Source organism: Chanodichthys erythropterus, chromosome 13 (genome assembly GCF_024489055.1).
Source record: "Chanodichthys erythropterus isolate Z2021 chromosome 13, ASM2448905v1, whole genome shotgun sequence".
NCBI classification, from domain to species: domain Eukaryota; kingdom Metazoa; phylum Chordata; class Actinopteri; order Cypriniformes; family Xenocyprididae; genus Chanodichthys; species Chanodichthys erythropterus.
This window is the reverse complement of record NC_090233.1, coordinates 2395215-2407562: the sequence shown is the minus strand read 5'-3', so window position 1 is coordinate 2407562 and position 12348 is coordinate 2395215. Positions and strand designations below refer to the sequence as shown.

The 12348-nt window shown below is 35.9% G+C and overlaps 2 protein-coding genes across 12 annotated transcripts in view; both read left to right on the top strand.

The window, feature by feature from the left end:
• Positions 1 to 6693, top strand: part of LOC137034441 (uncharacterized) — a 40134-nt gene extending 33441 nt beyond the window's left edge. For 7 of the 10 annotated variants that reach the window (XM_067407344.1, XM_067407350.1, XM_067407343.1 and 4 more), the window contains 6 exons: positions 1912 to 2082; positions 2209 to 2269; positions 5325 to 5478; positions 5552 to 5629; positions 5727 to 5817; positions 6121 to 6693. In XM_067407344.1, the coding sequence (XP_067263445.1) occupies positions 1912 to 2082; positions 2209 to 2269; positions 5325 to 5478; positions 5552 to 5629; positions 5727 to 5817; positions 6121 to 6199 (634 nt within the window). In that variant the 3' untranslated portion in view covers positions 6200 to 6693. The remainder of the gene's footprint in view (positions 1 to 1911; positions 2083 to 2208; positions 2270 to 5324; positions 5479 to 5551; positions 5630 to 5726; positions 5818 to 6120) is intronic. The other 3 variants (XR_010896945.1, XR_010896944.1, XR_010896946.1) reach the window with 3 other exon arrangements.
• A 95-nt stretch (positions 6694 to 6788) lies between these two features.
• On the top strand, positions 6789 to 12150 carry tmem141 (transmembrane protein 141). Of its 2 annotated transcripts, none has more exons than XM_067406128.1 (5): positions 6789 to 7087; positions 9069 to 9135; positions 9581 to 9664; positions 9822 to 9932; positions 11104 to 12150. In XM_067406128.1, the coding sequence occupies exons 1-5, from the start codon at positions 7034 to 7036 to the stop codon at positions 11253 to 11255; spliced, it is 468 nt and encodes a 155-aa protein (XP_067262229.1). In that variant the 5' UTR covers positions 6789 to 7033; the 3' UTR covers positions 11256 to 12150. The 2 variants fall into 2 exon arrangements, with proteins under 2 accessions (XP_067262229.1, XP_067262230.1); XM_067406129.1 differs by having other exon boundaries at positions 6803 to 7087; positions 11185 to 12150.
• The last annotated feature ends 198 nt before the right edge of the window (positions 12151 to 12348 follow it).

Sequence of the window (12348 nt, the reverse complement as noted above, 5' to 3'; positions counted from 1 at the left end):
AATCACATGGAGCTCATACTTGAGGAGGGGAAAAAAAGCTAAATTTTATTTATAGTATAAATATGCATTTTGGAGCAGTTGCTGATATTTATATAACCAAAAAGTAAGATAAAGGTTTATAAAAGTATAACAGACTACTTAGATAAAATGCATATAAATATCAGTCATTACTCTATATCTTCCAATAATATGACATTTAAATGCTTAGTTTTATGATAAAAACTCTTGTTTTCAGTGTGAGGGCAAAACAAATAATGCAATACAATACTATGATGATTGAGTGACGTACGAATAAACATTCCTTAAAAGCCTGATTATCATATCTAATACATTTTAACATGTGATGTATGAATAATCAATTAAACCTAAATTGCTTAAATCTTTAAATATTAGTAACAATATAAAAGTTATTCCAATGTTTATTTTATAAAAATCAGTAAAGATTTCACAGCAAAAAGACATCTGTACCACAACCTTAAAGTGGACATTTTCAGATATAGACAGTTGTAAGAAAAAGTATGTGAACCACTTGCAGAATCTGTGAAAATGTGAAAAAAAAATTAACAAAATAAGAGAGATCATACAAAAATGCATGTTATTTTTTGTTAAGTACTGTCCTGAGTAAGATATTTTACATAAAAGATGTTTACATATTGTCCACACAAAAAAAAAAAAAAAAAAAAAAAGAAGCTGAATTTATTCAAATCGCCCCATTCAAAAGTATATGAACCAATGGTTCTTAATACTGTTTGTGGTTACCTGGATGATCTATGACTTTTTTTTTTTTTTTTTTTTGTGATGGTTGTTCATGAGTCTCTTGTTTGTTCTGACCAGTTAAACTGAGCTCTGTTCTTCAGAAAAATCCTCCAGGTCCTGCAGATTCTTCAGTTTTTAAGTATTTTTTTGCATATTTGAACCCTTTCCAGCAGTGACTATATGATTTTCAGATCCATTTTATCACACTGAGGACAACTGAGGGACTTAAACACAACTATTAAAAAAGGTTCAAACATTTACCGATGCTCCAGAAGGAAACACGATGCATTAAGAGTTGGGGGGTGAAAACTTTTGAACAGGATGATGTCCAATTCTTTCTTATTTTAATGAAATATCATTGCTTTTCATTTAGTACGGCCTTCCGGAAGCAACAGAAGATACTTGCATGTTTCCCAGAAGAAAAGATAAGTACAATTTACCTTGGTATTCAAATTCAGTTTTCATCCCCCAACTCTTAATGCATTGTGTTTCTTTCTGGAGCATCAGTGAATGTTTGAACCTTTTTTTACAGTTGTGTTTAAGTCCCTCAGTTGTCCTCAGTGTGATAAAATGGATCTGAAAATCATACAGTCACTGCTGGAAAGGGTTCAACTAAAAAAGTATCAAATCAGTCAAATCAGACAACAGAAGGCATGCTGTAGATTGTGTAGGCAAAGTTTTGATCATATTGATCATTTAGAGGCTTTAGAATTTTGCATATCAAATATGATACAGTAGATTTGGATGATTGAGTTTCATAATTAAAATGCAGTCAACATTAAAAATGAAAATCCTGTCTTAATTTATTCATCCTCATGTTGTGCCAAACCTGTATGTATTTATTTTTTGCCATACTCCCATAGAATGGACAAGAAATACATTGGAAGTCAGTGGGAACCGAAACTGATTGGTTACCAACATTCTTTAAAATATCTTCTTTCATGTTCCAAAGAAGACAGTAAGTCATACAGATTTGGAATGAATAGAGGGTGAATAAATGATGATTGGAATTTAAATTTTTGGATGGACTACCGTTAATAAAATAGTTAAATATTTTTCTACAATTAATGAAATAGTGTAAAAATGGTCAAAATTGTATTATTTTATTGTAATTGCAGTTCTAATTGTTTTTTTTTTCTGTGCCATTCTCTTCAGATATATGCTTTCTCCTATCCATCAGACTGCTTCAAAACGCTCCACTCCTTCAAGTATCCAAGTGATGAGTGAGGTCAAAAAGAATGACACAAATTCAAGTCTAATAAAGTCTAAAGTCCAACCCACTATGGTCCAACACAGAGCCATTGACCTTCGAAAAGACAGACAAAGGTACAGAAGCATCTATTTTAATTGTTTTTGATGATGTATCAGTTGATATTCTCATGGGTGATTGTTATATTGAAATGGTTTAATCATTGTTTTCCTTTATTTCCTTTTCTTGGTTGTGTTTGAAAGGCAATCATCAGTCCAGATACATAGTCCAAAGGAAATCCAATCTTCCAGTTACACATCTAAGGTATTGTTATACAGTAACTATATGTTTATCCTAAACCTTGTAGATCAGTGATTCCCAACCAGGGAACATTTGTTGCCTTGATGTAATGTTAATACAAAAATGGTTTGTGTGGTTGTTAAAGGGTTAATTCACCCAAAAATGAAAATTCTGTCATGAATTACTCACCTTTATGTCATTCCACACCAGTGAGACCTTCGTTCATCTTTGGAACACAAATTAAGATATTTTTCATAAAATCCGACAACTTTATTCAACAATATCTAGTGATGGGCGATTTCAAAACACTGCTTTGTGAAGCTTCAAAGCTTTACAAATCTTTTGTTTCGAATCAGTGGTTCGGAGCGCATATCAAACTGCCAAAGTCATGCCCCCAGTCGTGAACCATTGAAATTTCGAAACACTTATTGTAACGTGGTTAGTAGTTGTGGGAAGAAGGAGGCGGGAACCGGCGAACATTCAACGTAACTTTAATGTAAAATAAACAAAGAACAAAACGAAAGTAATGCCGGCAGACCCTCGCGGACGTCTGCCGGCCACACAAACATAATAAAACATAACAAAGTACAGGCCTGGTCCTCTCTCGTCCTTCACTGTAGTCGCTCCTCCTTTTATGCTCCCGGAGCTCCTCCGTGAGGGACTCAAGGCCGGTGCGCCTCCCAGGTGATGCTCATTAACACTCGCGCCACCGGCCTCGCGCCGTTCCCTCACGGCTCTCGCCCGCCCTGGTCGCCACATACCCCCATCGCCCCTAGCAGGCCGGGGGGTACTCCCGAGACTGCGCTCTACTCCCTGTCTCGGCGGCCGCAGCACCTGGGGGTATGGACAGACGAGACGAGATAAAGGAGACGGAAGCAAGGGGAGCGACAGGAAGAGAGAGTGGAGAGAGGAAAAAGAGGGAAAAAAAAATTCTGGGTCCGGTTCCCAGACACACTGTCGCTTGGTCCTCAGCCTGCCGAGAGGCTTTTCCTCGCGGTGCCATGCGATGGCACTGGACGCTTGGTGGACGGCCCGATCCTCGACCGCCTCCTGGCGGCCGGCGATGGCTCCTCCGGCTGAGAGCAGCCGGGAGCGAGTCCCCCGACCCTGCTCCTCCCCTTAATGGCGGACGGCAGCAGGCTCCGGCCCGCGGCGAACGGCGGCGACTCCTCCGCTCCCTCCTGGACGGCAGCCATCCCACCTCGTCCCAGGAGCACGGCATCCGGGTCTCCGTCCCACCTTTCACAAGGCTCCAGTACCACCGCCTCGGGCAGCCTCTCGCGGTCTTCACACTTCCCTCACGGCTCTCGCCCGCCCTGATCGCCACACTTATCATGTAACAAAGCCTTGTTTTACTGAAATCATGTGACTTTGGCAGTTTTATACGTGCTCCGAACCACTGATTTGAAACAAAAGATTTGTAAAGCTTCGAAGCTTCATGAAGCAGTGTTTTGAAATCGCCCATCACTAGATATTGTTGAATGAAGTTATTTTGTTTTTTTGCCACACAAAAAGTATTCTCGTCACTTCATAACATGTTGTGAAGTGAACCAGTTGAACCACTGTTGTCACACGAGCTGTTTTAAATACGTCTTTCGTGGCTTTCTGGGCATTGAAAGTGTTTATTGTCTTGCTGGCAATGCTGGCCTCACTGAGCCATCAGATTTTATGAAAAATATGTTAATTTGTGTTCCAAAGATGAACATCTTACGTCAAGGAATCAGTGTACCCGGATTAAAAAACATATCTTCTATGAGATATTGTTGCACAGGGGTAGCTCAGGGGTCTATATTAGGGTCCCTACTTTTTAGTTTATATTTAAATGATCTCCCAGATGCTTGTCCTGACATATACAGTATGTTCAAATGTATGCAGATGACATTGTGATTTATGTACATGATAGAACAAATGAACAGGTATCACAAAAAATATCTGTTGTCATTACTAAAATCTCGGACTGGTTTAATCAGTGTTGTCTAACATTAAATGTTCAGAAAACTGCCTGTATGTATTTTAAGATTAGAAAGAAGGAAGAGATCCTACCAGATATAATAGTTAATGGTGAAAAATTACAAATTGTGTCTGATTTTAAATATCTTGGAGTTATCTTAGACACTCATTTAACAATTGGAAAGCATGTTAAAAAAATAGTCTGCGCAGTGACACCTCAACTTAGAAATTTTAAATTTATACGGAGTCAACTTTCAACAGAAGCTGCAAGAGTGTTTTGGCATTCCTTGATTTTTTTTCTCACTTTTCTTATTGTATAACTTCATGGTCACAAGCAGGAAAATCTACTCTTAGACCTTTACATATCTTATATAAACGTGCTATAAAAGTGTTTGATAAGAAATCTGACAGATATCATCATCTTATAATTGAAAAGTAAAATTTTATGTTTTACAATTGTTGTTTGACATACAAAATCGTCAATGATCTTGCACCTTCACCCCTAAAGGCATTTGTCTCTTTATGTACTGATAATACAAAACAAACAAGAACTTCTTCTGGAGGTGACGGTGAAGCACATTTTAGAGTAACTGATTTTGGTAGATCAGCTTTTTCTGTAAGAGCTGTTAATAACTGGAATAATTTACCAATTAATGTTAGACTGTACTAGTTTTGCGCAGTTTAAATTACATTTGAAAAAATGGTTAAAGATGAGTCAGGTTTTTGATCACTGAATCTATAATGTAATGTTGATTTTTTTTTTTTTTTTCTGTTGTACTTTATACTGTTAAGTGATGGGTTGTATGTCATATATTTTGTATTTGTGGGGGGTATTTTATTGTGTATGTCTTGTACTTATGGGGGATCTTATTGTAGGCGTATATATTCTTATATTGATATTTTAGTCCTAGTTTACTTCTGCCCAGGGACAGAAGATGAAATTTAGCTTTTTAGCTAATTCTGATGCAGTTTTTTATTGTCCATTTGTCCCTGCCAAATAAAGAATAAAATAAAAATAAATATATAAACAAACAAAGGTCTTGTGTGAAACGACATGAGGGTGAGTAATTAATGACAGAATTTTTGGGTAAACTAACCCTTTAAGGTTTTGTTTTAAATACTGCTGAAGAGTGACAGACAGGGTCCAGATTTTGTGTTTCCTGTGAGCTCTACTGACCATCTTACGATTCCTAACGGAGAACATTCCGAGTACATATTCCGGATGCAGACCTTGTCATCCATTCCAGAGGACCTCACACACTTTAGGGCCAAGATCAGCCCAGGTACAGTGATTTTTTTAAATTGAAAAGCAAATAAGCTTTATTCAGATGTGCTGATATATCTAATATCCTACAGCCAGACTCATGCAGTGGAGCTCAAACAGAAAAGTTCCAGTTGACAGAGAGAAACTCCCATGCATCAGCAAACAAATCTGTGAGTTTTTCTTCTTGACACTTTTTCATAGACTTAAGATAAAACCACTAAATCTTCACTTAATTTGATGCTAGCTATCATTTCCTTTTTAATCCAGCAGAGGATGTGAAACTGCTTCAGCCTGTCTTGTTTAGTTGGTCTAATCTGGAATGGACAAAACAACATCAAAACAGATCACAAAGGGACAGGTATGAAATGTTTAACTAGTAAAAAAAATAAGGTTGTGTACAGGATTGCTGAGAGAATTACTAAAATAATATGACACCTATCCTATGGGACAATCCTCTAAGAATCTAATGAGATCTAGCAAGTTGGGAATTATTAATACAGTACATTAATGTCACGAGAGCTATAATTATTGTTTTGTTGCTCACCAGTTGTTCATCTGAATATTCTTACAGATTCACACGTGTTTATGAATATTCTGTAAAATATATATATTTTTAAATAAAATGAAATACATTTATTACATAGTGTACTTTTTTTTTCAGGATTAAAACTGTTTTGAAGGTCAAAAGTCAGCAAAGAGGAAGACGATACCAAGTACCATCACAAACCAAACTCGCGTAACAAATGGAGTAGCCTACCACTAAGACATTTCATATGTTTCCTTCTCAATAAATAAAACATAATTTTTTGTGATTATCATTTTATTGGTCCCCTTATTTTTATGCGCATTTTTGGGATATTGCATAAAAACGCTGGATGGAAACGCCAAGATGCGCATACATTCTACAAATGCGCATAAAAAAGTATGCGCTCAAATGAGTCGGATAAATGTTTATGCGATAGGTATGAAAACATGCGCATAAGCTACTACCTGGACCAACCGTCGGAAAATCCCGTTGCACAGTATCTGAATAGTGTTTTGGTAATTCTGTAACTCCTGAGCAAAGTCTGTCGTTAACGTGGTTCCAGTCTGGGAAGGAAATATACCGAATCCCAGAAGCGCCTCACGATTGCGTTCACAAACAGCAGGCATCTGAATGCAAGATGGCATGGCAGCGTTTATTGCCCTGATGCGCAAGTAATTTATTATATACGAAAATTGTGGCTTCTACTGCAGTAACTTCCATTTTCTTAGTGATATTTAGCGCCAGTTTATCAGGAAGTGACTCACTGGATGGAAACAGTGCTTTATTTCTTAAATATTTTAAATAGTTGAATTTGCAACTTTGGATGGATACATAGCTAAAGTGTTCCGTGCTGATTCGTCAAATGCACCTCTCCAGTCCATAAGAGGTCACTGTGAGACTCGAGAGAATCTGTATCTTGTTACTCCTTTCACGCTTTCTTCGCTGCACATGCGGAAATTACACAACAACAACAAAGCGAAGCTGAAGAAACTGTCATACACTCTGTGGTCACACCAGTTTGGAGGTTACAGTCCATAATTGTAGCGCTATGGTCAACCTTGGTCTCACTAAAGTTGATGATGCGGTTGCAGCAAAGCACCCGGTGCGTATGTATTTTAACACTTGAGTTTAATGGAATAACCATAGTCTGCCCCAGGTGAAAAAAGTACACTTCTATAGTGTACTTAAAGTGCTCTATTTTCGTCCACTAATTTTGTACTTAATATACTAAAAATTCTTCTTTAGTACTTCTTAATATACAATTTCTGTATTTAAAAAATATATTTAGTTACCACTTGTAGTACACTATGGGTTCAAATGTACATTAAAAAATGTACTTTAAAAGCACATTTAGTTCATATTTCATGGTGTCTCAAAACAGCACAGTTGAGCACACTTAGATGTTCTTAAGATTATCTTAAGAAGTACTAAAGAAGAATTGTTAGTATATTAAGTACAAACTTAGTGCACGAAAATAGAGCACTTTAAGTACATTATAGAAGTGTACTTTTTTTCACATGTGGCTGCCTGACTGATAATACATTTTAACCATTCATAGTGTAGTCTGTGGCTAGCTGTCACACTTTTTACTCCAGTAAATATCTAATCAATTAATTAATTTATGTATAGACACATATGAAAAGAAAGAAATTGTTGATCATTTCTATTACCTAGGAAAGATTTTACAGTTCATTTGACAAAATGGTAACCAGCTGTTCATTGACTATTTAGCGATTTCAGAAGAATACATTTTAGTAAGTAAAAAATAAATAAATAAGCCAGTGCCCACAAACTCGCTGCATTAAAAATGTAGTATGGCTCTTTAATGGCTTTCTAGCTGTATATAGTAAACCTACAAAACACACTTCTTGTCCCAACAATTTTGAAATTTTTGAAAAATAACCATTGTTCTGCTTTCACAATTGAACGTTCATTATATATTTGATTTATCTTAATGTATCATTCATAAACCATTTCAGTTTTATCCCACTCTTGGTGATTCAGTCTCTTGCCATACGCCAGACTGTCTATGAATATTCTTGGTGATTGTCCCTCCCCGTTACATGGCTCAGACTCACACACACAAACACACACATATTCACAACTACTGCATGTTTTTGGATTTTGGGGGGACACCCACGTGGACACAGGCAGAACATGCAAACTCAGTCTGAATGTATGTTGTTTTTGGAAAATACAACGCTTGTTTAAAGGGTTAGTTCACCCAAAAATCTAATTTCTGTCATCAAGTACTCACCCTCCTGTTGTTCCTAACCCGCAAGACCTTGGTTCATCTTCAGAACACAAATTAAGATATTTTTGATGAAATCTGAGAGGTTTTTTATCTCCCATAGAAAGCAACGAAATTGCCTCATTCAAGGTCCAGAGAAGTAGTAAAGACATCATTAAAATAGTCAACATGACTACAGTGGTTCAACCTTAATGTTATGAAGGTTGTGTCCGTCTGCACAGTGTCGGTGCATCTCGAACAAGCCTTGTATGGGCCGGCTCCTGCGTCAGTATCACACACATGTGTCGTGTTGCTCACGTGAACAGCGTCGCCCAATACTGAGCCAGCGTTTGGATGTAAACACAGAAGCTCTACACTGTCACTGCATCAACTGCGCAACAGACTTACAGGGAAGAGGAAAATTTGTAGTCGTTTTTTTGCATACAAAAAGTATTCTCATCGCTTCATAACATTAAGTTTGAACCACTGTAGTCACATGGACTATTTTAACAATGTCTTTACTACTTCTCTGGACCTTGAATGTGGTAATTTTGTTGCTTTCTATGGGAGATAAAAAAAATATCTTAATTTGTGTTTAGAAGATGAACGAAGGTTTTGTGGGTTTGGAACGACATGAGGGTGAGTACTCAATAACAGAAATTTCATTTTTGGGTGAACTAACCCTCTCAGATATCTCATTAAAACGGTCTTAAACTGTAATTTAAAACACATTTATGCTTCTGGGCTTTTAAATCAAAGACTATTGATATATAGCAACTTTGACAACTATCCCCAGTCTTCACTATGGTTACATCTTAATAATTCCATGGTGATTATATTTCACTGTCCTCAGGGTTTGCAGCAGTACGCCGCCTGTCAGTCTTACGCTTTTATGAAAGGCACTGCAAGCTTCATACTGGGTTAGTGTCATATTCATATTAAGAAGTGGTTGTGTCTGAACAGTTTGTGTTTGTGAAAGTAAATGACAAATTAGATCTCTTTTCAGTATCTCTCATTTACACAGCGGTGAGATTTTTCTCTTTCTTTACATCAGTTTTGTGTATCAGATTTTTCTACTTAGAAAAAAAACCTCTTGTAATCTTACATGTCTTTAGAGATTCAGAAGAGATCTCAACAGTGTATCATACTGTACTATTTTATATTTTTTATAAGGATTTTCAGGAAAAACTTTTGAGACAAAGTTACTTATTTAAAACATACCTGAGTGTGACAACCCCATTATGTCTTGGAGCTGTGGAGAAAAAAACAAACAAACAAAAAAACTATTTTATTAACCAACTTTGATTGATTGTTTTTTTTTTTAATCCTTTGGCTTTGGGTGAAAATTTCACTACCCTCAACAAGGCACAACAGGTTTATTCTTTGCACAGCGAGCACTTCAGAAAAGAATCCCATATCCCCTTCAGTGGAACCTTCTAGTATCTATTGGTAAGTCTGATGCACTTTTGTGAGGATCATGCAAAAGAAGACCCTTAACACAACTGAAATACACGTTATTTCATAAATAGTCTGTAGGCTTAATTCAAAATGTTATAAAGAAAATAATTTGTGTGATGTAAGCTATTCTTTCCTTTGGTCTTCACAGTTTCCTCCTCAGTATTCAGCTATTCAGTAACTCGCTGGGAAACCATGAAATGCTCAGACTTGTGGTTATATCTTGAGACAGGAAATGTTCCTGACAGAAACTCTCCTAGTAGTAAGTATTTAGTTTTTAGTTTTTTGTCCCTGAAATCGCTCTCTTGTTATACCAACTCAAGTTACAATGGCTATTTGGCGCCATCTTGCGTCTCAAAACTGGAAGACTTCAGTATTAATTTTAATGTACCGTATACAAAACCTTTTAAAGGCATATTATTTAAGATTTTTGGATTAAAATATACAGAAACTACTAGAACAGTGTTATATGTTTTGTTGACTTGTGTACTTACATTATCTCAGATGTTTCCAAGAATGTTTAACCGGGATACAGACCTTGTCCGTGCATTGCCGATCAGTGACGTCATACCCTCGATTTTTTTATTTTGTAGAAACCATGGAAACACCACACACTTTTATATATTACATGTTTTATTAAACAAGGGAACAACTTTATAGACAGAAAACTAATTATTGTTATATAGCTCAACACGTTTAGTCTTATTGTTTGAATCTCGTTTTCTTGAATTTCCGCGACTGCATCTTTTCACCATGCCTCACAGAAAAACACTATTTTGTCAAGTGGCTAACACTGCATAATCAGATGCAGCTTTCTTTTTATTCTTATTCATTCTTTTTATTTTTATTAAACTCATTTTTATTCTTAATCGGTAAGAGACAAACGGAGATATGTTACATTGTGGCTATGTAAGCTATATAAAAAGGAAATTGAATTGCAGAAAAATAATTGTAGGCTATATAAATTATTTTCGTAATATTTTTGTTTTGTTTATCTGGGTCGCTTGATAATTTTCTACTTGTATTGGATTATTTATCTTTTCTCATTCTCTGATTATCTATTTATATTTATCAAAATAATTTGTGGATTATTTTTTTATCAAAACAGTCTTTCATTTAATTTAGAACAATCTTAAAAATAAAGTTCATTTTTGGCATCATGAAGAACCTTCCACATTCATGGAACTTTTCCACTGTGACTGCACAAAAGATTCAGACACAGTGGGAAAAGGTTCTTTAGAATATTAAAATGTTCTTCACAATAAGAAAAGAATGTATGTACCCGTATGATGAGTCAGCTTGTCATCACAAAATAAACCTTTTTAGAGTGAAATGATCCCTCTGCTTCTTGTCAGGGTATTTTATGATAATGACTGGCTGACTGTACATTGTAATGTAAATTTTGTGGCTCCTTTGTCCCCTGTTTTGTACAGACTGCAGTCTGCATTTGTTTTGGTGTAGTTTGGACTTTACGATGGAGGAATTTGACCATTGTTTCTTTATTATTCACCTAGAGGAAGAACCACAAACTCCTGCAACGCCTGCAGATCCCAAAGTCACAAGATACGGGGACGTGATAGAATGAACTCAAAGAATTTTACCTTTGTTTGCATAATGTGTGTTTCAAGAAGTAATTGATATTTAGGATTGTTTTGCTTTCTCATCTGATTTATACAAATGTTCTATGAAAGAAGTGTATATAGTCATCTAGCATGACAAATCTGAAATAAAATATTTTGGTTTTAGTGAGTTTTCATTTAGAAGATCTTAATCAAAAAAAGGGTTACTGATTGGCATCCACCAAGGATCTGTCATCCTGCAACAGTTAGGCCACTTTACAAATAGCTATATCAGTTAAAGAGAGTCAAAGAAAGTCCTTTGAGATACAAAAGATAGGCACATTTTTGTTCCTTTATGTAACTAAATAATTCTGTTTCTCAAAATGAACAGCATCACAGTGGCAAGGGTTTGTCCCATTTAAAGTACACAGGAGCTTTTATTCTGGGAGTAAACTGTTAAAATCTTTGGAAAAGTCTCAGACGAGAAGGGTAGAGGAACAAAAGGAGAGCTTGAATTGGTTTCAGCTTGAATTGAAATCCCAGGAATATGGATAATTATAGTATCAATGTGGCTTTGTCCTACTTTACCTGTTCTTTTGTAAAAATATTTACATTTATAAGTTGGTAACATTAGCAGATGTTACTGTCAGTTACGCTCTACTTTTTATGGGGAAAATATTTGTAGTTTAATAGTTTTTACAATAATCTATTCTCTTTCTTAACATAATTTTACATTTTGTTTATAGTCCTGTTTGTACTATTTCATATTCATTAAACATTAATAATGAACATTCAGTTACACATTATTTTAATGTTTCCCTGTCACAGTGTAACTACACAAATAAGTACCAAGTAATATTAATTGTAATATTAAACCTACTTATTAAAGAGTTAGATTTTGGTTTAGAGTTAGTTGCTTGTATGCATGCATGCATAATTTGCTGTTGTGACTAAAGTAAGCATATGTAACTGGAACATTAAAATGAAAGTGTTACCAAATATTCCTCACAGAGGGGAGCTTTGTGTAATGGCACAGTTGGGGTGGGCATCAACCGCCTGAAGATGTCACTTGATGTAATTTACAACCGTCCAATCACAGGACATGTAACAAGGGATGGG